Source organism: Pseudorasbora parva, chromosome 10 (assembly GCF_024679245.1).
Source record: "Pseudorasbora parva isolate DD20220531a chromosome 10, ASM2467924v1, whole genome shotgun sequence".
Taxonomy (NCBI): Eukaryota; Metazoa; Chordata; class Actinopteri; order Cypriniformes; family Gobionidae; genus Pseudorasbora; species Pseudorasbora parva.
In genome coordinates this window covers 13106497-13131370 of record NC_090181.1, presented here as the reverse complement: position 1 = coordinate 13131370, position 24874 = coordinate 13106497, and the positions used below count along the sequence as shown (strand labels likewise).

At 36.7% G+C, this 24874-nt stretch overlaps 2 protein-coding genes across 2 annotated transcripts in view; both read left to right on the top strand.

The window, feature by feature from the left end:
- The first annotated feature begins 383 nt into the window (after nucleotides 1-383).
- Nucleotides 384-14894, top strand: ehd4 (EH-domain containing 4). Its single transcript, XM_067455198.1, has 6 exons — nucleotides 384-1051; nucleotides 2644-2820; nucleotides 5884-5981; nucleotides 8817-9229; nucleotides 11834-11998; nucleotides 12871-14894. Exons 1-6 carry the CDS (start codon nucleotides 822-824, stop codon nucleotides 13426-13428), a joined length of 1641 nt encoding a protein of 546 aa, XP_067311299.1. The 5' UTR covers nucleotides 384-821; the 3' UTR covers nucleotides 13429-14894.
- A 317-nt stretch (nucleotides 14895-15211) lies between these two features.
- sptbn5 (spectrin, beta, non-erythrocytic 5) overlaps nucleotides 15212-24874 on the top strand; it is a 35426-nt gene continuing 25763 nt past the window's right edge. The window contains exons 1-9 of the mRNA XM_067455195.1: nucleotides 15212-15342; nucleotides 16071-16211; nucleotides 18308-18475; nucleotides 18617-18733; nucleotides 18809-18966; nucleotides 19085-19313; nucleotides 23338-23972; nucleotides 24351-24489; nucleotides 24600-24826. Of these exons, the coding sequence (XP_067311296.1) occupies nucleotides 16089-16211; nucleotides 18308-18475; nucleotides 18617-18733; nucleotides 18809-18966; nucleotides 19085-19313; nucleotides 23338-23972; nucleotides 24351-24489; nucleotides 24600-24826 (1796 nt within the window). The 5' untranslated portion in view covers nucleotides 15212-15342; nucleotides 16071-16088. The remainder of the gene's footprint in view (nucleotides 15343-16070; nucleotides 16212-18307; nucleotides 18476-18616; nucleotides 18734-18808; nucleotides 18967-19084; nucleotides 19314-23337; nucleotides 23973-24350; nucleotides 24490-24599; nucleotides 24827-24874) is intronic.

The window sequence follows — 24874 nt, the reverse complement described above, 5'->3', positions numbered from 1 at the left end:
ATATATATATATATATATATATATATATATATATATATATCATGTACTTTGTTTAGTCACTTTCAGTGGAATTTTGCCCGAGTCATTTAATCTAATAAAATAAAATAAAAGTGTTATTTAATTGCTTACCACTAGGTGGCGTAAATGCACCTGTCGGCACTCTGGAGGACTTGTTCTGTTCAGTCACATTGAAACAACGTAAAAGTAGGCTACGCCAGTCAATTTTTGGGATTTATTTAAAACAGGTACACTAGTCATTTTTATCTGCTTTGTTTTAAAATGCTTATTTAAAGGTTTTACAATATCATACTATGCTTTATCAAATGATTTAAATTGTGTTCTGTACTAATGCGAGATGACAGTGAGAAAGCGTTTCATTTCTCAAATTTCTGTTGTGGATTTAGATTTTCCGCATGTCAGCAACTTGGTTTCAGGCTTTCAGCCCTGCACGTTTCCACAGAAAAGCGCTAGCAGTCAGCGTGCCAGTGTCTACAGATCCACTGCGCCGGTGCACACTAACAACTCCACCCTAACAACCCGCCCTTAACAGCAGGAGAAACCCGTGCGTCAGTGTAGCTCATGAATATTAAAACCTAAAGAAAGGAGAAAGAGCGTCACATAAAGGATACAGGTGAGGTCACGGCGACAGACACACAGCTGGACAGTATACGCGCAGAGGCCAGTAGACGGGCTAGTGTTACTACTACAACAAATAAAGGAAAAGCAACACAAAAACTGGAAGTGTTTTAAATTCCTCCAGTATAAATAAGGGAACTAAGCTTGCATCACGTATAAAAGAACGCTCTTAGAGGAACGGCAACATGTTCACTTGGGTAAATAAGGAGCAGGGTGGAAGGAACAAGGACGGCGACATGTTTCAAACAGTGACTGAAGGACTTCAAAGTCTTTATACTAAAAAGCTGCTGCCTTTGGAGGAGACCTACTTCTTCCATGACTTCCACTCACCGGCGCTGGAGGAGGCGGACTTCCAGAGCAAACCCATGGTTCTCCTGGTGGGACAATATTCCACAGGGAAGACCACTTTCATAAGGTAAATGTTAACTCATTGATTTGACAGATGTGTTAGAAAGCCAACGCTTCAGCAAAACGCTTAGTAGCCTATAGTTTTCTTCCAGTAAATGAATGAATTAATGAATGAATAGGTGAAATTAACACTATTTTTAGTGTCTTGGTTAGTTACACATCTTACACATGCTATTTACTAACTAATAATAACAGTAAAGGGTACAGTAACACTTTATTTTAAGTTGACATAGTTAAACGTTACTACATGTAGCCTACTTACTATGTAATAACAGTAAATTATGCATAATTACAAGTAATTAACCTCAACCTCTATGGTAAGTACATGTAGTTATATTATACTCAGTACTTATTTGAGAAAGTACAATGTAACTAAGCCACCTTAAAATAGTGTAATCGTATGTGCAAAACAACATTCAACTAAATTAGCCAATTTGTTTGGTTAGTTGCATGTACTGTAATTGTGGGTAATTTTTTGCTATGGTAAGTATGTAACATAACAAGGACACTATAAAAAAGTTCTAAAAAATAAGGTGTAATCAAATAGTAATGTCTAACAAGCCAAGAAAGTCGTTTGTAATATTAATAGACACAACTATATTTATTGTGATTTATTTATTTTTAATTACTCACAGAACAGCATGTACACGTGTTAAGTTTAGTACAGTCAGCTCTTTGTGGTTTCTGCAACATGCTGCAAACCCTAGTAAGGGGGTGTATAAAACAACTTATCCCAGAGTTCACATAGTCCATTCATCTGTGAAGAGATGTAGTAGGCTGGAGAGTATGCAAACGACTCATAAAAGCATCATTATTCTTCTTATTGACTTTTCACCGTAGGTCAATACTATCCTGCCTTGATGTCTGTGCTGGGTATCTCATCAGATCCTGTTCTAGACAGGGAGTCACTGAATAAATAAGAAAATCCAATAGTTCACAACTAGAACTGGCGTATTAGCTGTTCATAATATAAAACATTAGTTCATAGCAGGGAATTACAGATTATATTTAAGCACCGTATTCCAGTCTAAGGAGTAATAAAGTACACAAGTTGCTTGTAGGCGAGTATTAAAAAAAAGCCACAACAAATTGTTTGTATTATTTTTTTACCACTCTGCCTGTAAAATGACTTAGTCATGCTTTTCCCAAAAAAATTACACAATGAATGTCGTATGATTTATAATTCCCTTCTGTTTATGTTTGATTCATTTTAATGACAAGCCTCTTGTGTTTCTTTGTTCGGAAACCTTTGACACTGTCTCGTCCTCTGGCAGGATATGATAGAAATCTATGGTTTGGCTAGGAAGTTACAGGAAGAGTGAGACTGATGGATAGGTCTGTTTGTTCTTTTTACATTCTAGCCATCATCCAAGGGTTATGTGCCACTGTTTTGCTTTGATCCTTGATCAGCTTTGATTTTATTGACTACCTTCATTTTATTGCATTCTGTTTCAACCTATAGGTAGCACTGTACATTATTCCATTCTTTTTATTCTCACCCAACCTTGACCTTTTGCTGTTTGGATGTGATGTCACATTAATTCTGCCGCTCCAGTCAACTAAGAAGTGGTTTGTTAATACTTAACCTCTCTCCTGCAGGTATCTTCTGGAGCAGGATTTCCCAGGGATGCGAATTGGCCCTGAACCAACGACAGATGGGTTCATAGCTGTGATGTACAATGAGAATGAGGGGGTTGTTCCAGGAAATGCCTTGGTTGTGGACCCCAAGAAACCTTTTCGCAAGCTCAATGCATTCGGAAATGCCTTCCTAAACAGGTAAATATCAAGATCTCAGTTTCAAAGTTTCCAACTGTAATGTTATTTAATAAGGTATTTTGAATGGATAGTTCCCCCAACATTAAAATTGTCATCAATTTCATGTTATTCCAAACCCATAAGTCATTTATCTTTGAAACACAAATGAAGATATTTTTAATGAAACCTGAAATATTTCTGCCCCTCCATTGAATGTTGATTTCACCTAATTTTTTACACTTTAAAAATATCATGAAGAGATCTTAAAAGTAATGTATATAAATCAAGCAGTTTAATCCAAGTCTTCTGGTCACTTTATATTATGAACAGATTTATTTTAGGCTTTGAATCAACTGTACTTGTTTGACGCGTGAGTTTTTAGGTAAACTAACCCCATAAAAAATGGCACGGAATAAACTAATAGCACCATATTCCAATGTGCATTAGATGTTCTGTCAAGCTTGAGCCAGGAGAATGGTTGTAAGACATCATGTCATGTGGCAAGGAAATCTGGGATGTGGGCACATATTCTTGCTCACTACATTCTCTAACGGATGTCCCTCTTGCCCGGGTCATTGCCAAAACAAGGATTTTCCATTATCTTGCTCTGGCAGTGACATAGGATAAGACGGAAATCTGTCTGTAATGGCACAAGTACAGTTCAAGGTTTACAGTATAATTATAAAAAAGACCTTGCATTCTACACATATTATAATACACATTATGTCACAAGGCTTTGTAGTTTTGCATATCACTTCCATTCTATTAGGTTTACATGTTCTTTTGCTTGGCACATTCTGCCACTTATTCGTTTCTTCCTTTCATCCAACGCAGCCTGATTTTCTATTACAGGGAAATATTTTCCACGAACAAAGTTCCTCAAAAATGGTGTAAAGGGTCACTTCTCCATTTAGGTAACTATAGATTAGCATGAGCTTTCACACGTTTTAATGCTTAATTTTAGTACCTAGACATTTAGACAAAGGGTTTTTTTTCTGTTTGCTGGATATTTATTTAGAAGGGAAATGGGTAAGTATTTCTTTGACAGTGACCACTATAGAGGTCAAAGGCACACTTGACAGAGAACATCTCCTCTCCTCCAGAGGAACCTCAAAACAATGCACTTCGTTTCCTGTGGATACCGCTGTGCGTCATGTGATGGCACGTTTAAGCACAGCAATTTCTTTCTCTCATTTTCTCTACTGGCTTTTTGAATAAAATGCATGTGTGATTTTCTTGAAAATGAAACTTTTTTTGAATGCTCTTCCTCTATTTCTCAACATGTCCTTCTGCTTTGCAGCTGACAGGTGAGGTTTGATCACAGATGTTGCAATTTCCTCTTAGGTTTTGTTTAATAAGAAGACAGATCTGCAAACTCACTTGAGACAATGTTGCAATCTTAACATCGCCATAATATCACCCTCACATGGAGATTTTTAGATATAGTATTAAATAATACTTACATTTAGTAAATGTCTTATTTGATTTGTTGAATGTCTGAGCTTTTTTTTTCTAAAAGGTTGTCCCAAGGTTGTGGAATAATTTATCACGGTCCATTAGATACTTCATTAGAATGCATCTGGATGGATGCAACATCTTTTTTTTAAAGTTTCATTTCTCAATTTTTCATAAAGTTAGTCTATGTGAAAGGGATACTTAGTGATTTAGCAATAAGTTTTGTATTTAAACTGTGTCTTTAATGTAGCAGAAATGGGAAATTATTTTTTGAATTTGGTGCATTCTAGACTGAAAAAAGAGAAAATATATTTTTGTCTCATGGGGATGAAAGACAACAACTCCCAGAAGGCACTTGCTTCACTGCCCTACATAAAATCAGTTCAGTTAAAAGAAAAGACACTACAATTAAAAACTGAACGTGTCTCTTCAATATAATGTAATTGAGCTGATTGAGTGTCATGGCACAATAGCTGCAGGAGTCAGATTACATTCATCACTAGAGCTGAGGTAAGCGCGGGCGCGGCATACATTCACAGCGTGTGTTCAGTCTGAAACGTTTTTTAGCCAAAAAAAAAATTATTTTCAGCTACATTTTTTTTCAGCGAAAATTTTTTCTAAAAATATTAGGACAATTTCAGCTAAATTCTGTGGGCAAAAAAAGGTCTATTGTCAATAGTGCAGCAATGTATGAAGAACATGAACTTACATTCAAGCTCCTTTCTATTAGTCAGCGTAGTACTGCTAGAGTATCCCATTTTAAGTGATAGTTCACGCAAAAATGAAAATGTGATGTTTATCTGCTTACCCCATCCATTAGCATTAGTGCATCCAAGATGTAGGTGTCTTTGTTTCTTCAGTAGAACACAAAATAGGATTTTTTAAAATTCCAACCGTTGCAGTCTGCCAGTCATAATACATGTGAATGGGTAACAACTCTAGGAGAGTTTAAACATTAAGTTTAAACAACATGCACAAAAGCCCTGCTGATCGTGACGACACATTGATGTCTTAATACACGAACCAATCAGTTTCTGTGAGAAACCAAACTGTATTTTTTTTATTTTTTACCTCATATCCAAACAAATCTCATCTAGTGTTCCCATCCAATATTACTTTCATCTGGTAAGGTCAAAGATGGTAAGTGTATATATATATATATATATATATATATATATATATATATATATATATATATATATATATATATATATATATATATATATATATATATATATATATATATATATATATATATATATATCAATGTGTCGTCACAAGCAGCAGGGTTTTTGTGCACTTTGTCTAAGCATGTTTTTTTTTTTTTTGTCTCATGCAATATGACTGGCAGACTGCAACGTTTGGAATTAAAAAATCTTAATTTGTGTTCTACTGAAGAAACAAAGACACCTACATTTGGGATGCACTGGGGATAAGATAAACATCATTTTTTCATTTTTGGGTGAAGTATCCCTTTAAGTGTGTCTTGATTCTTTTATCTTTAAATTTTTTTTTAAATAAATGCATCTCAGTTGTTTCCCATGAGTTAACCGACAAATGTAGTGATACTACCAGCATTTCCAGTGATAACATGAGTTATTTCACCACTCTCTCCATCTGTCTTGCTAGGTTCATCTGCTCTCAAATGCCAAACCAAGTTCTGCAGAGCATTAGCATCATTGACACACCGGGGATCTTGTCTGGCGAGAAGCAGCGCATAAGCAGAGGTCAGTGGCTGCAATGCTTACTGTACAGGAGGATGTTCATTCGGGTCTTTATAGTGCTAGTCTATCCTGCATTGTGTAATAAAAAAGGCTGGGCGTTACCCGTTGACTTGGTCAAATGGCCACACACATGCAATAGGATATCAAATGGACACCATTAACTGCACCTCTTTTCTTCTCTGACAATTTGCTCAAGTGCTCATGCAAAGATGTTAATTTCAGAATAGCCATTTGTTTAAAACTTGGTAGCGGGGAAATAATGTCACATGACGGACACAGCATGAACTGTGCTGTTTAGTAGTCTCTGTGGCTATTTCTTACTGAAAATAGATTTGGTGTGATGCATTGCAGCAGACATATACAGACTGGTTCACTCCCTAGAGGGCTGAATCTCATGTTCCCCAGAATAAGGAACAATCATAATGCTTAAGTCATTAGTTTTCATTTTAGTCACCAGATCTGGCCTGTTTCGTTGTAAATTTCCTCTGCTGTTTCCGTCCCTGTCTTCCATTACATGACATTATGATGTCAGCATTTCTCACTTTCTTTTTTCCTCATTTTGCAAGCATGAGTATATGACACACTTCTGGGTTTACATCAACATTCTGGTACCTCAGTGTGTAGCTAGTGTTTATGTGTTATGGGATCATCAATAAAAAAAATAAGCATGCTTTGTGTTATTTATATATATATAAATAACCAAGAGATTTTTAACGGTTGTGGTAAATGTCTGTTTATGCAGTCTATGAAAAATGCACAGCAGCAGAGGTACAGTGTGACGAGAGAGGGCCTGCAAACTGTAGATTAGACCTGGTGACGTAGCCGCAGAACAGCACAAATATATGGATGAAATTTCGGTCATTAGGGTTAAGACACATGGGCGTTCCACATCTGTTCCTGCTTTAGCGCCGCTCAGCTGAGGTTGCATTCCTCTTACGTTTGCGTCTCTGACACATCTCATGATGCACCACTGGCCTTGTGCATCAATTATGTTTGAATTATGGATCAGTGACAAATAAGGTTTGGCAAAATGTGAGATTCAAAAATCTTTTAAAAACTTGTTTTAAGAGCATGCATCAGGAATGGTAAAATGTACACAGTGTATTTATGTTGATTTTATTTAAGATTTGTATTTATTTTTTATGGAAGACTAAGACTAAATGTACCTGAAAATATAAAATGGTGTAACTACCAAAACATGTTTTAAAGAAGAGAAATATTAAATATTTTATCCACCTAGATGGCATGTAAGCGTACTCATAGAATAAATACTTTATTTTAAAATATCGCAAATAGATTTTATTTGTCAATTTTTATATTGTCCTTCTTTGTGTTATAATTTCCTGTCACCTGGTCTTCTTGCACAATATTAACAAAATGGGTCTTTGAATGGTGGTTCACATGATTCCCCAAATTATTTATAATATTTAGAACAATGTTGTTCCATTTTTAAAATTTTTGCTTAAAATTGTCTCCAAATGTCTTTACTCATTTTTGCAGTTTGTCTGCTGCTAGCTTCCTTGTTTGCTTCTGTTGCACGTGGCCCCGATAATGGCTAAATGCAGTTATATTTGTATTTAGGTTGCTTGTTATAGAGATAGTTAAATATTTATGGGATATAATGCTGGTAAATTGATGTCTTAAGTCTACATTTCAAACTGTTTATTGTTGATCATTATGCGCTCAGTGTGGACTGTTTAAAAACGAACTATGGCAAAACGTTTTTAAAAATTATAGAATATTTAAAAAGAAGTTATAGGACCAAAAGAAATCCCCCTTTCACATATCCTTTTTAACTTAAATTCTTGATGTAAAAAAACAACATTGTTAATTTAGAGTGAGGAAAAGACTTTTCTTATACTTCACTAAGTTGCCTTACATGGAATACCATTGATGGTTCCCACACTCTAAGCACTGAGCTCCTCCTTTGTAAAAACTTGGCAGAACTTTTTGAAAAAAATATTATAGTGATGTGTAATCCATGCCATTGTTGTTGAAGCAGTGTACTTTGACTGTTGGGTGGTTGGATAAGCTGGTTTAATTTGCTTAAAACTGATTTATAAACCCACTTGTTGATCATGTGAATGAAGGCAGAAATGGTGTCTGTCTCTATGAGATTGTCATGGTCGTGCCAGAACTGAGACCTGTGTACTGACACAAGGCATGAAAACTGATCGTTCCACCCTTCTCTCTTCTTGTTTCTTCCAGTTGGAGAAAGAAAGGTGTAACCATTATTTATGCATGAAAGACAGTTAACAAAATCTAAGTCAATTTTAAATGAATGTATGTGTGTTGGGGGGAGGGGGGGATTTTGTGATATGACATAGGTATGACACAGGTATTACAAGGAGAGGATGAAATATGAGGACATTGGCCATGTCCCCACTTTTCAAAATGCTTATAAATCATACAGGATGAGTTTTTTTTAGAAAGTAAAAATGCAGAATGTTTCCTGTGATGGGTAGGTTTAGGGGCAGGGGCAGTGTACACTAAAAACCATTAAATGTTTTACTTGTTTATCTGCCTGTCATGTGACCATTAACTAGCATCAGTGAATCATAAACATGTGAATGTGCTGTTAAATTATTAAGATATTAGCTTAAAATATCAAGGGAGTTTTTTTAAGTAAATATTTTAGACCAAAGACATTGGCTGAAAAAAGATTCAGAAATCCCTTTATTATACCATATGTTTTTGTATTATGTTATGTTTTGCACCTGTATCACTATAGTGTGTAATGATGAATGTGGTACTCTAAATTATTCTTTTCTTCCATGCACAATGAACTATGCAGTATTTCAATTCTTATTCTGTTCTATTGATATTTTTCCACGACAGGCTATGATTTCTCTGAGGTTCTGCGCTGGTTTGGAGAGCGAGTTGACCGCATCATTCTTCTCTTTGATGCCCATAAGCTGGACATATCTGATGAGTTTTCTGAAGCGATCAAAGCTTTCCGTGGGCAGGATGACAAAATCCGTGTGGTATTGAACAAGGCTGACCAAGTGGACACTCAGCAGCTGATGCGTGTTTATGGTGCACTGATGTGGTCGCTGGGGAAGGTGATCAATACTCCAGAGGTAGTGAGGGTCTATCTTGGCTCTTTTTGGGCCAAACCTCTCCAAAATGCAGACAATCGACGCCTGTTTGAAGCCGAAACACAAGATCTCTTTAGAGACATCCAGGGTTTGCCTCGCAACGCTGCCCTGCGTAAGCTGAATGACCTCATTAAAAGAGCTCGTCTTGCTAAGGTAGGTTTTCTAAGTAGTATGTGTTTTAATGTCATAATTGTCACTATGGAAATGCATTTGGTTTAAAATTTGCTTTGGGCAATTTTTTTATTGTCAGAGTATTAGTAGACTGTCTGCTTAAATCCTGCTAACACTTTATTTGGATGGTACCCCAATAAACATTCTAGTACTGACTATTTAAGTAACTACATGTCAGCATATTCTACTAACCCAAACCCTAACCTAGCATTCTGCTAACAGTCTACTACAATCTACTAATAATCTAATGAGAGTTAGTTAGCGTATTTGCAAATACACTATTTACACTATATTGTCAAAAGTATTGGGACACCCCTACAAATCACTGAATTCAGGTGTTCCAATCACTCACTTCAATGGCCACAGGTGTACAAAATCAAGCACTTAGGCATGCAGATGCTTCTACAAACATTTGTGAAAGAATGGGTCACTCAGGAGCTCAGTAAATACAAGCAGATTTGATGTGATAGGTCAACTGTGCAATAGGTCTATTTGTAAAATTTCTTCACTACTAAATATTCCATGATTGGCCCCTTAGTTTCAGTGAAAGGGAAATTTTAGACAATTTCATGATCCCAACTTTGTGGGAACAGTTTGGGGATGGCCCCTTCCTGTTCCAACATGACTGCACACAGCTTAGAGTTACCAGCGCACAAAGCAAGGTCCATAAAGACATGGATGAGCGAGTTTGATGTAGAGGAACGTGACTTAGGGTCACAGAGTCCTGACCTCAACCTAACAGAACACCTTAAGGATGAATTAAAGTGGAGACTGCGAGCCAGGCCTTCTCGTCCAACATCAGTGCCTGACCTCACAAATGCTCTTCTAGAAGAATGGTCAAAAATTCCCATAAACACACTCCTAAACCTTGTGGAAAGCCTTCCCAGAAGAGTTGAAGCTGTTAAAGCTGCAAAGGGTGGCCCAACTCCATATTAAACCCTATGGATTAAGAATGGGCTATCATTAAAGGTCATGTGCAAGTAAAGGCAGGCATCCCAAACCTTTTGGCAATATAGTGTATATAATATTCTCTCTATATTTAATTATTTATTGTCAAGTAATGATTCACAAAAAAAGAAAACTAAAAGCAAGTAAAATAATTAAATAAAGCAAAAACACGAAATCTGCAAATGCATCTCTAGTTCAACTTGCTCACTCTCTCTTACACTCTACCCGCCCTCTCCTTATATGCCTCTCAAATGTGATTTTAGTTGTCAGTTTATGCCTTAAGATTTATGCATTATGCATTTATGCCTCAACATTAATGACAGACAAAGGTACAGCAGTCCAGATTAGCAGTAACAATCTCTTCTTTGTTATGTTTACAAACATCCCCACCTCCCCCAGAAGGTCTGTTGTGCCATATCCCGGAAAGTTTATATATATATATTATGCTTGACATAAAATAAAAGTTGCTTTAAAAGTTCCTGAAAGTCCTTGAAACTGGTGTTCTTGAATGAATGTTAACCCTAATAAAACTATTATAATTACCTATTATTTATCACTTTATATTACTATATTTAATGTTAATATTTATAATTAATTAAGATCTTACATTTTTAATAATACCTTGCTGCTTGTGAAACCAATGCTGAAACTTTCCAGCGTCGCTGCTCATTGTCTGTTATTTTGTCTTGTATTTGACCTTAGTTCAATCACTATTGTTTTTGGCTGACTGCACTGTATGAACTCACACATTGTGCCACATGAGCCCCAATCAACACAACCTGGTTGCGGTGTGCACTTAAATCTGGACGGTATAAACAATTCACTCATGGAACCATGACAGAAAGTGTGTCTTATCTCTTCCGCAATATTTTCCAAACACGTCCAGCAAACAGGAATCCTGTAGCCCTGTACATGCCTTCCTGTAATGGTAAAGCCATGTGAGGCAGTTAAATGCCTTCTCCATCTCCTGGAAAAGCCCAGAAAAGTCCCTTTCCGTGGTACAAAGGAATGTGTGTAATGTGCTCAGAGAGAGAGAGAGAGAGAGCACAGCCCTTATTTTTCCTAACCTCTCCACCCTACTTAGTCTTGCCACTCGTCATGTTTACGCCTTTCCTGTCCTCCTCGAGCCGCCAATCATCTTTAAGGGGAATAAACATAGCATAAAAGGAAAAAGCCTTAATATAGATCTCCTGTGGTGTACTTCCTCTATATTGAGGAAAAAGTTTGTATAAATACAAATGCTTTTAAACGTTCTTTTGGCAAGGGCATATCCAAGGTGTAAACACAGAGATGCCGTTTGATTATGTAACCATCCTACAGTAACAGGAGGTGGATGTCATGTGAGAAAAATTATTTATAATAAGTTAAACTGCAAACTTCCCGCAAACCCCATCACTGATATTCATCCTGTGCTTTTCATCCTGTATTTTTTTATTTTTTTATTTTTTTACTTAGATTTTATGTCATAAATTAGGTTTTGATTGAAATAGTTTGACCTGATATTGCTGATATTGATTTCTTATTTTATTATAATTCATCTGTTAAAATTAAGGCCTTGGGCTGACTTGCTACGCCACCATTGTTCTCACCATACCGCTGTATGAATTTACTTAATATAATCTGCTGTGTGTTTTATAGGTGCATGCTTACATCATCAGCTACTTAAAAAAAGAAATGCCCTCCTTGTTTGGAAAAGAGAAGAAAAAAGAGGAGCTGATTGCCCACCTTCCTGAGATCTATCAGATACTGCAGAGAGAGCACCACATCTCACCTGGAGATTTCCCTAATGTCCTTAAAATGCAGGTAAGACCTGTCCTGTGTCCATGGAACATGCGTGAATATTAGATATTATGGATTCTACACATGTTTACAAACTAAACAAAACTAACTTGCATGAATACTTCTATCAACTGCTTGTTATTAAATTGTGTATGTATGATGGATTCCAGGCTATAGATCCGAGGAATGTTTGTTTTGTACAGTGTTTTAGCACAATGCTTGAGTCCCTGAGGGGGCTGCTTGAGTCTCATCCCTGCTATTGTATGTAGAGCAACTTTCCCTTTCTTCAGGACTTGCCTGAAGATGTTTACCCAGCATGACTCTCAGTAGACTCTAGCTCCACATAAGAAATTGCAGTGAAAAATATGTGAAAACAAGATGCCAGTCAAGCACTGTAATGCAGTTTCACATAATTTTCCAGTGATTAACAAGCATCTTGAATTCTGTCTTTCACATTTAATGAACCACCTGGGGTGCATACATTTATTTCATATGAAAAGACAGCAGTCATTAGCTATAATAACATTTGCTAATCATTGACTTACACATGTACTAACAATAAACTTTCGAACAGACAGCTTCCAGGCAGCACTTGAAAGATAAAGGCCATGCTCTAAATAGACCATAGCTCAACTGGGGACATTGATTCGCTCCAGAATTAGACATCATATCACTGAACTAACCACTTCAGGACTTCGATGCCTAATTTTATAGACCTTACTTTATAAATGAGTGTCTCTGTCATGATCTTTAAACATACATTATTAAAAATTAAATTGAATATGAAACCAATTTATTCCTATAATCCAGCGTGATATCTGTTAATGCTATATTATAACAGACACTTTAATTTGACATTAAATGTCTCCCTCTGTCATTCACATCTACTAATGTAGGAGCAACTGCAGCACTACGACTTCAGCAAGTTCCCTTCTTTGAAGGTGAAGTTGATTGAATCTGTGGACAGAATGTTGTCCACCAAGATCTCAAGCCTGATGAACATGATCCGAGAGGAAGAAAGCAAACATCCGTCTCAGATGGTAATGGGTGGAGCCTTTGAAGACTCGTCCGACGGGCCTTTTGGCCATGGATACGGTGAGGGTATCAGTGCAGGGGCTGATACCGAAGATTGGATCGTAAGTCGCGACAAACATCGCTACGACGAAATCTTCTACACGTTGATGCCGATCAATGGGAAGGTAACTGGCATCAATGCCAAGAAGGAAATGATGAGTTCTCGACTGCCAAACACCGTACTGGGAAAGATCTGGAAGCTGGCAGACTGTGATAAGGATGGAATGCTGGATGATGAAGAATTTGCTCTTGCTCAGCACCTTATTAGGGTCAAACTGGAGGGATTTGAGCTCCCTGCAGAACTACCAAATCACCTAGTGCCTCCATCGCACAGGAAGAACCCCACTGCAGACATCTTGTACAGCAATCAGGAGGATTGAGCAGCTTTATATTTGTATTTTCTTTAGCCAGCTGTTGGCACAGAATGGCCTTTGAAAATTGAAGTCTTAAAAACTTAAATGAAAGGGACAAAGTTTTCTTGGTCGAGCCATTTTCCTATTCAAGAATGCTATAGATGGTCAAAATTAAATGTTAGACTTCCATGACTTTTGTATGCATAATATTGAGTAGGTTGGAATGTAAGTGCACTAACATATTCGTATTTTTAAAAGACACGGCATAGAAATTTTAATTACAACCCATAGAATGATATGGTTACCTCTAAATGTTATCTCTAATCATATCATTATTTCACCATGTACTTGCAGATTGTGAAAATAGATGGCAGTGCAGTTGTAGATCATTTTATGCAGGGCTTTCAAGATGTTATATTACATTTCATATGAAATAAAAATGTTAGTTGTTAAGTGTTCATAACAGCAGCCAAAAATAATCTTCCTATACATAACACACTATCACAAAGGCACTAACAAAAGTATCCATTCATCTCACCCATTCTGACACAGTGTGAATATCCACAGATGTTACTATTCAAATAATTTTGCAACACAATATAGTTTATTGTGTTTCTTTGTTACATTTTCCTTTTTACATCAACCTTTTCCTTGAATGCACATTTTTCGTATGAACTTGAAAATGATTGCATCATAATCCTGAAGCAGACTTGAGAATTGAGACAGTAATTAGTGTTTCATGATGCAATTAAAATTATGCTCATTTATTAATATTTTAGATTAACTTTTTATTAGAAAAATATTACGTTCTCTCTTTTTGCACACTGGGTGTTTTTATTGAATTTTTATTTTTATTGAATTACATGACTTTAATACATTTACACATTAATAACAGCATTATAATGAACAGCACTGAGTTTTGCCAAAGGTTTTTGTTATCGATAATATTTGTCTGACACTGACTAGTGAAGAATTATAGTAGTTTATAGCAGCAAGCATATACAGAAATTAAATCATCTCCATCTACCAAAACTTTTTGAGAGTGGCATTCAGGCTGCCAGCTCCATTTTCTGCCTCCTAATTATAAGACTTTTGTTTAAGTATTTGTTTTTGTTGTTGTAGATTAAAATATTAACAATATATGCATTGACAGTAAGAGTAAACGCTGTTACAATAACTACATGTACATTTTAAATATTATACATAGATTGTTTTGTTTTTTGCATACGCACACTGTCAGCTCAGAGGGGGATTACATGAACTAGACTGTATAATTATTTGACATGAGGCCAACTTGGCTTGTGAACACGAAAGATTATTGTGTTTATTTGTGAAATTAAGAATACTATAAAAAAGTGATTACAGAAATGCTTGGGACAATTAAGTACATTTATATGTGTGTCTGATGGTGCTGTCTATACTTTAATATAGAGCCTTTGGCATATATACAACCCACAACTATCTGTTAATGTGTAATTCATTGTAAAAAATATATATATATATTAAAAAAATATGAGAATTTTATACACTCTAAAATTTAAAAAAAAAAAGTGAATGTAATAAATGTTTCTATTTCAAATTAAATTTGTGTTTCACTTTATTAAGAAATTAGAAGTCTTAAGAAATTTGAATGTCTACTAAATCTTTTTTTGAACAGTAATGGCTGGTGGCATGGCTTTTCCTGGATTGCCATGTAGAGAGGTGTGTGTTGGTGAATTGCATGTAATAGTAAATATGACTGCAACCTTTAACCCCAAAGTAGCACATTGCCAGGTGAGTGAGAACTGCCCTCCCTTTCAGTTCAACAGCATCAAAGTTCACTTCATTTCCTCACCACGGATCATTCTTAAAGAGGATTTAACAGATTACTCTCAAATCATGAGTTTTTGCAATGATGAACTTCAAATTATCTTTGAAAGTTGAAAACAAACCTTGAGTAGGGTAAGTGAATTCATCGTTTATTGCATGCTGTGCATCATAAAAAATATTAAATGTGTCATACATTTAGCAAGTTTTTGTAGTATAACACATAGTAACATGGCCATTACTAAATCTGGTGGTGGTGGTGGGGGGGGGGGAATACGTTTCTGACAGTGGATGTGGTTTTGAATTGATAAAATGTGGATAAACATATTTTTTCTATATAGGTTGCATAGTATGAATATGCTACTAAGATGATGGTATACAGTGTAACTTCTGAAAAAGATTAAAAAAATGAAATGTTGGCCATTTTACTAAGTATATGTAATCCTTGATGACTCAAGGATTTTATTTGATGACCGATACAGTGATTTGACCACCTGATTTGGAAATGCTAGGTATTTTTATGATGCTTTAAAATGTCTCTGTACAGTCAGTCTATAATTACACTCTCAGCAGAAGGGGCATGATTTCCCTGATACTTTCAATTCCTCATTAATACCAGAGAACAAAGTAGATTTTTATTTAGATTTTAAATCTGTTTATGGCCTTTCCTTGGTACTATCCACTTTTACTTTAACTTTCCAAAAGATCTCAAAAGGCCTCACCAGTCATGTGCATGGCTTAATGTTTAAGCCCATCGTAGGCTGTTATTTATTGTAAACGAACAAGGACATGCGGTGAAGCTGGAATTTGAGATTTTTGCATCTTTGAAACATTTACATGCATTTTTCATATGTTGTTATCAGGATTGACACAGTCAAGAGATGTCTAGACAGGGAGATGGAGAGGAGTCGGATGGCCGATTCCGAGAGCTTCAGGAACAACGGATGACGGTGCAGAAGAAGACCTACACAAAATGGATGAACAGTGTCTTTTCAAAGAATGGGGTACGAACAGGTCCTTTCAAAGCCTTCCTAAACCTCAATGCTAGCTCAGGCAACACAATCTACAGCCAGTGACACAACAAAGCACCAAACACTGATCCATGTTCAATGACCCGCACTTTTCTAATTGTAATTTTCAAGCTACAATATGGCTAGCTAGCTATACATTTATAAATAATCCACCTATCTTAAAGGGATGGTTCACTTTAAAATGAAAATTCTGTCATCCTTTACTCACCCTCAAGTTGTTTCAAACCTGTATGAATTTCTTTCTTCAGCTGAACACAAGGGAAGATATTTTGAAGAATGTCAGTAAGCAAACAGTTAGCTGGAGCCATTGACTTCCATAGTATTTTTTTTTCCTCCTATGGAAGTCAATGGCTCCAGCTAACTGTTTGCTTACTGACATTCTTCAAAATATCTTCCCTTGTGTTCAGCTGAAGAAAGAAATTCATACAGGTTTGAAACAACTTGAGGGTGAGTAAAGGATGACAGAATTTTCATTTTAAAGTGAACTATCCTTTTAATCAGATTTCTGTTGATGATTCAGCAATCTGTTTACAGAAACATTCATGATTCATGACCAGATATCATGATAATTCTGGTGATATCTGTAATATAATGGTAGTAATCCTGATCACAGTCCTGTGACTTACTTTATTTTATGATGTAATGTGCTCACTCTAGCATGATTACCTGTAGTTGTGAACCCTTGAACCCAGTTAAGGTCATAATTTATTTAAACATTGTTCATTGCATTACCATCTATTTGCTTGCTGAGAAATAGATATCCCAGCCCAGTTTCAGTTCAATTTAAGTTTGTCTAAATTAAAAGAAACAAGTTCATAAAAATCAAAACAATGAAACAATTCAGATTATTAAAATGCATCAGCTTTGTGAAATTAAAAGAAAAATAACATTCTAATTACACAAAAGTAAATTTGGTTGACCTATTTTGTTTAATTTGAGTTGACTCTACTCAAACCAATTCTTTCTTTTGAGCGTTTTACAGTGTGACTGACCAGCACAGAGGAGGGAAAGCACAGATAAATCATATTGTAATGCACAGTCTTACATCAACATCACCAATATTAGATCTAGGAAGGAAATAGTACCGCCTTGACTGTCAACACATGTTTTTTATACCAGCTATTCCACTGTATACGTCTCCCTTTAAGTGTTATGTTTAACAGTGGTTACATATTACCTCTATACTTACTGCCATTGTTGTGTGAACCAACTGAGAGTCTTAACTTACATAATAAATACTAACAGCAGGAAGATGTTAATAAAGACAAGTGGTGCTACAACGAAACACAAATATATTAATAGCTCTATACAGGCAGCTGTATGAAAGAATGACATGTTTTAAATGTTTCCCTTTCCTTTTCCCCTTCCTCATTTGCTCCTGTGTATTGTTCTGTGTCAAACGACACTTTTCATAACATGTTTATTAAAAAAGGTCATGCTGATTATTAAAAATAACTAAATATTGCTTTCTGAGAAAATATGTTCCACTCAAATACAGCATTTACATTTTTATGTAAGTTAGCAGTTAGCTGATAACATCACGCTTGCTTGTAAAAGCAGTTATGAAAGCTGCAAAATTGCAAGCAGATTTTTTTTTATCATTGCTCTTGAGTGATAAATTACATCTCTGAGGATGTACCAGAGGAGCAGGGTGTGCTCTAAGCTCCCTCCATTCATTCCCTGGGTAAGCAGAACCTATTGGAGGCAGTAAGCAGATCTGTTCAGAGACATCAGATTCCCACAACACATGTATTAGGGAGTGGTTGCAATACTCTTGCTTGAAAGTTGAGAGCAATATGGCTTTATTGAGAGGAGTTTATGTGAGTCAAGTCATAATGAAATACAGTGGCAATAAGCCAAGCACAATGTTAAAACAAACTGCTTTTTTTCTCATTCCAATGCTGGTTTAAAACTGCCTATGATGCATAAAACAAATGGAATTTTTTGATTTAGGAATTTTTGACTGTCACCTACATCTATTGTCTTTCTACTTTATGATTATTTTATTGTATAAACTGGGTGTGGTGAAAATCTGTGTAATACTATTTTAATGTGCATGCACTTTAAAGGAAAAAGTTGCCTTGACTGATGTATATACTGAGCTAAGAACTGGTGTGCATCTCGTGCGACTTTTGGAGCTCATCTCTGGGGAGAAACTGCCCACTCCCAGTCGACGCACCCTAAGAGTTCACTGTCTGGAAAACAACAGCAATGCTATTGCCTTCCTTAAAACCAAGGTACACTGACAGTAAAGTAAAATGCAAATATAAATCTTGCCTTTTTCATAAAGCAACTTAAAGGTAAACTGTGGATAAACACTAAGTGGTGTACTTTATAATCGTATGTTATCCTTTTTCACTCTGTTCATCGTCCTATAGATCCGTGTAGATCTGATTGGTCCAGAAAATGTTGTGGATGGAGACAGAACCCTGATCCTGGGGCTAATTTGGATCATCATTCTCCGCTTCCAGATTGGGGCCATCAATATTGTTGAGGTAAGGCCCCTGTAGACACTCCTAAAAGCAAAAGGAGTGTTTGTCACTCTGTTTTACATTCTGTTTTGGTTTCAGGCTGGGGGTGATGCCAGCGCTGCACGGCGCTCAGCCAAAGAAGCTCTATTGATCTGGTGTCAGCGTAAGACAGCCGGTTACAACAATGTCAATGTGCAAGACTTCTCAAGCAGCTGGAGAGATGGACTGGCCTTCAATGCTCTAATTCACGCCCATCGGTAGTATTTGGAGTGGATAGCACTCTCTTTTGATAGGAAACATAATATGCCTAAGGTCAGTATTTCAAGTTCCCTTTCTATTATTCCGTCTCATGGTTTTATGATAACACTGTTACAGGCCTGATCTTTTTGATTACAACCGACTACACCAGGATGATCCAAAGAGGAACCTCACCCACGCTTTCACTCTGGCAGAGGACGAGTTTGGTATAATGGAGCTCCTGGATGTGGAAGATGTCATGGTTCCCCATCCCGATGAGAAGTCCATCATGACTTATGTCTCTCTCTACTACCACTACTTCTCCAAAATGAAGCAGGGCCAGACAATACAGAAAAGGATAGCTAAGGTTAGTTAGCAAACACAGTTCAAACAACTGTACAATGCTATGGCAAGCAACACTATTAATATTGCTCATACTTTGATAGCAGAAGAAGATAGATCTTTTCTTGCATATTTTGATATACATTGGAGTGAAATGGGTTATCCAGAAGAAAAAATATAGGACAGGGATTTGGTTCTATTCATTTGCTGTTGATTGGATGGAGGTAGAATGTGATCTTGCAGTCTTTTGTAAGAAATGGACAGGTTTGTGTGGACAAAATGATTGGAGAAGTTCACCATATGTCATCAAATAATATAATAATAATAATAGTAATTAGATACATTTATATAGCGCTTTTCTAGGCACTCAAAGCACTTTAGGGGGAACCTCCTCAAACACTACCAAAGTGCAGCACCCACCTGGATGATGCGATGGCAGCTATATTGCGCCAGAACGCTCACTGGCTGATTGGTGGAGAGGAGACAGAGTGATGAAGCCAATCATTATATGGGGATTTTTAGGAGGCCATGATAGACAGGGGCCAATGGGCAAATTTGGCCAGGATGCCGGGGTTACACCCCTACTCTTTATCGAAGGACATCATGGGATTTTTAACGACCACAGAGAGTCAGGACCTCGGTTTAACATCTCATCCGAAAGACGGTGCTCTTTAAAAGTACAGTGTCCCCATCACTACTGGGGTGTTAGGACCCACACAGACCACAGGGTGAGCGCCCCCTGCTGGCCTCACTAACACCTCTACCAGCAGCTACCTGGTTTTCCCAGTTGGTCTCCCATCCAGGTACTGACCAGGCTCAGCCCTGCTTAGCTTCAGTGGGAAACCAGTCTTGGGCACTGATATGGCTGCTGGTTCAGCGATCAGAGAGCTGTCTGTCATTATACCATTGTGCATAATGCAATTAGACAATTGATATGGAACTTACAATTCTTCCAATTCACCTCATCACAAACAATGTGGAATGAGGACATTATTATTACCTCAAATATTGTGGTGTGTTGAGAAAAGGAGTGCAATAATATTTCAATAGCAATCAAGCTTGACTGAATGACATTCATTCGGTGAAAATACAGATAAAAAAAATCCTATACATTTATACAGAAGAAGCGACCCAAGCTATATCTATATTTGCAACTTACTTAAAATAATATTAATAGCAAGTTATTTGACCTGCACTAATTCCAAAATAATTATTAGTTGTATATAAAAATTATTCCTTAAGGTTTGGCTGGGAATAGTAGATGTAATTATTTACAAGATATAAGATAAGATATTAAGATATATAGCCTACACTATACTACGGAAGCCCTGAACCGCAAGGTGATACATATTTTTTCACTCAATTATGTCAAAAGAATGAGATCTTATGTCGTTTTAATGACATCGTTTCTCGTAATAACGAAATGTTGTTGTAAAAATGTAATTTTCTAGTTAAAACTACATATATATATTCTCCTAATAAGGACGTGTTGTATAGTGACGTAGCTACAAAATATGGCTTTATCCACATTACAGAATTTATATAACCTATGTGCCTTTGTAACACAGAGTTGCACCCTATATATGCACTGGGTAAGATTTAAGAAATAAACCCAGGTAAATCGCATTGGTGTGTCATTCCCCTTTTATTAAAAATACTGGTAAAATCCAAATGTTTACAAACATTATTAACATGTAGCTATTTCAAATCCTTAAAATGTAATGAAATTCACAACAAGAATGAAAAATATAAATGTACACAAAACATAAATTATGCCATTCACTAACCTTCAAACTATTTTTATTTTTAAAGCCTAACCGAATTACGCCAGCCTAAAATGAAGCTGAAAATAATAATAATAATAATAATAATAATAAACAAACACAATTTATAATAAATAAACTCAAATATGCTAAAACACTACCATAAATGAAGGAGTAGGCTATTTTAAGTTGCTATAGGTCTATGGGAAAAATCAAAATTTCACAGTCTATTCAGCATCAAACTGAAAATACAGTAAACAAAAGCAGAAAAAAAGTTATTTGGCTTCAGTTATTCTGTCTGTTCATCCTGCCGCTCTACGGTGTTATTCCAAACCCGTTTTTGCTCATGTGAATGTTGTTTTAGACTGGGACACGAGTCATACAAATCGTTACCATAATAAATAGTTTAGCACCCAAGTGTTAAATATATAAATATTTGGATTTGTGCAGAATGGTTTCAGTTTCATTTTAGGCTGGCGTAATTTGTTTAGGCTTTAAAATAAAAATAGTTTGAAGGTTAATGAAAGGCATAATTTATGTTTTGTGTACATTTATATTTTTCATTCTTGTTGTGAATTTCATTACATTTTAGGGATTTGAAATAGCTACATGTTGATAATGTTTGTAAACATTTGGATTTTACCAGTATTTTTAATAAAATGGGAATGACACACCAATGCGATTCACCTAGGTTTATTTCTTAAATCTTACCCAGTGCATATATAGGGTGCAACTCTGTGTTACAAAGGCACATAGGTTATATAAATTCTGTAATGTGGATAAAGCCATATTTTGTACACATCAACCAACACATTTCCTTATTAGGAGAAAATGTATGTCATTTTAACGAGAAAATAATGTTGTTTTTCCGACATAACATCTCGTTATTACGAGAAAAGATGTCATTAAAACGACATAAGATCTTGTTATTATGACATAATTGAGTGGAAAAAATATGTATCATCTTGCGGTTCAGGACTTCCTTACTTTTCTTTGGTCCACAAGGACAAAGCAATATCACATGAGCATGTACATTTACACAAAGCTTTTTGGGAAGTGTCATGCACTGACACCCTCTGTTTGTGAAAGTATGAACTGCAGCCTCTGCAGTGTTGAATGAGGACTCTAATCTCAGAGACTCTTTAGGATTAGTGGATTTGACTCTGGGTCAAAAGGAGGAGCCCTGGTCTTAATCAGATCAGCGCAACTCTGAGCTGTAAGTTCTGCTAAAGAAGAGAGGTAGTTGCCTGCATTGCATTGTCAAGAAACAGCTTTTCGTGTTATGTTGACAATATGGAGGAAGACGTCCTCAGATACTCTTTGACAAGCAGGAGGAGTTGATCCAGCAAAGATGAGCTCAGAGGTCAGGCAATGTAATTAACATGCCGGCAGGATACATATGGAGAAAAACAGGGGCGTGAAGTGTCCTGTTCTTCTTGTGCAGTATGACACTTTCACTCACCACTATGTTCACATGTGTGAATAGAAATACTGGTATGTGTTGACTGGGTCACAGCTGTGGAGTAGTGTTAGCTGTCACAAAAGTGTATTAAACAATGACAGACAGATCTCGTCAGATGGATGGATGGGACCAAGATAAGCCCAGTCAGGCTCTGAGATGTCAAGACTCTGTGTTCATTTTATGGTAAGACTGCCAGCTCTCAGGTGTGACGCGGTTGGAAAACCAGACAATGGCTTTCAGTGGCTATGTCAGCAGTCAGTGGCAGCGATGGCAGAACATGAGACACACAATTATTAAGCCACAAAGGAGTGTTCCAGAAGTGGGAAAGGTGTGTATAAAGTAGATATATGTAGTGTTGCTGTTGAACATAAACATACTCCCAAATCACCCATCCGTCAATGAAATTTGTTTTTAAACTTGTGGTCAAAATATATTCTACTTTCTGTTATTATTTATTGTAATATAGTGGATATTACCTTTTTTGGTTTGTAAAAACCTAACCTATCCAAACCTGTATGGTTTTCTTTCTTTTATGGAACATTTAAGAAGATACTCTGTGGAAATTTTTCAACTGTTTTTAATATGCAATGAAAGTCACTGGGAGACAAAACAACAGAACAACACCATTGATTGTCACTGTATGTACAAAAATACATTTTTCAAGATTCCTTTTGTATTTCAAAGATAGACATAAAGGTTTGAAATTACATCCAACTATATGGTTTAATGTTGAACTGTCCTGCTGAATTTCATTCATCTGCTTCGACATCAGTGTTTTCTAAAAATATATAGGTTATATCTGTTGACCGTCAATCTGCCTGCAGATTGTGGACCTTCTGAAAGAGGTGGATGATATGAAAGGCCTATATGAGGGCATGGTGTCTGACTTACTACGCTGGATCAAGACCAAGGTGGTGGAACTCAATGACCGCTCCTTCCCCAACTCCCTGCGAGAAATGCAGCATCTGGTGGCTGCCTTCAAGACATACCGCACAATTGAGAAGCCTCCGAAGTACCAGGAGCGGGGGACCATTGAGGCTCACCTCTTCAACTTGCGAACTAAGCTGAGGGCAAACAACCAGTGGGATTATATTCCTCCGGAAGGCAAAACTTTGGGGGATATCGAAAGGAACTGGACCTTGCTAGAGCGAGCAGAATATCAGCGAGAGCGGGACCTCCAGAGTGCGCTGATAAGGCTGGAACAGCTGGAACAGTTGGCCCAGAAGTTTGGCCGTAAGGCTACGCTGAGGGAGAGCTACCTGGAGGACACTCTGCAACTGATCCAGCAACAAGACATGGGAGGAATACAAAGGCTGGAGGAGGCTGAGACAGCAGCTCGCAGACTGGAGGCCCTGGGAACAGATGTTTTGGCTCGTGAACCACGTTTCCGTGCTTTAAGTGAAATGGCTGCTGTCATTGAGAGAGAGAACTACCACAGCAAGGCACAAGTGATTCGCAGGTGAGGGGGCAAAGAATTGCAGATTGTTTATAATAACTTACTGATACAAGAAGCTACAGCTATTTTTCATATATGTTAGGCAGTAGAAAAGACATTGCAGTAAAACACATTTTCACTGAATCTGGCACTATAAAATAACATTTCCTTGATGCAAATTGTTGTTGGTTCTTATTAATTCTTGCCCCCCCCCCCCCCCATTTTAGCATAACATACATGGCTAACCATGAGTCATTAGAAACATGTGTTAATCCTTAGGAATGTAGATGTTGAAACTGACTTTACATTTAAAAAAAAAAAAAACAATTTAAAGGTGTGTGGAAACATTTAATACAAAATAATCATAGATATTATGTGCTTATTATGTATTGTGTGTTACAGGCAGGTGGATATCATGAACCGATGGAAAACTCTGCAGCAGCTTCTGCAGCAGAAGAAAGAGTATGTTGGAGATGCTGTGAATACATTTGCTGTCCTCAGAGACATTGAGTTAATATCTCTGGAACTCAGGGAATTACAGGTGAATGGGTCATATGTATGCTTTTTACTGCAAAAAGACATTATAAATACATTTTAAAAAGCATTATACATTCTGAATATATCAAAAACTGCTTTTGTTCCTGCTTGAAGACCCAGGTGGATTCCTCTGACATAGGAAAACAGCTGCCAGAGGTGGTATCCCTACTGCAAAAGCAGGACTTGCTAGACACTCAGATCATCTCACTTGGAGAAACCCTGAATGCCATCAGCAGCAGCAGTGCCTTAAAGTTTAAACACAAAGGTGGTACAAAAGTCCAGCGAGAATTTAAAGATCTTAATGGCCAGTACAACTCCCTACTGGGTTTCAGCAAGAACAGGTAAACTGGTTGTACTAAGGCATTTTATTTGGGGACATTTGTAAGATT

What these genes read in the sequence shown, in the direction of transcription:
- ehd4 (XM_067455198.1), top strand. Translation starts at nt 822, where the DNA reads ATGTTCACTTGGGTAAATAAGGAGCAGGGTGGAAGGAACAAGGACGGC. An exon ending in GAAGCAGCGCATAAGCAGAG is followed by an intron (nt 5,982 to 8,816) that starts GTCAGTGGCTGC and finishes TTTCCACGACAG; the next exon opens with GCTATGATTTCTCTGAGGTT. An exon ending in CTAATGTCCTTAAAATGCAG is followed by an intron (nt 11,999 to 12,870) that starts GTAAGACCTGTC and finishes CTACTAATGTAG; the next exon opens with GAGCAACTGCAGCACTACGA.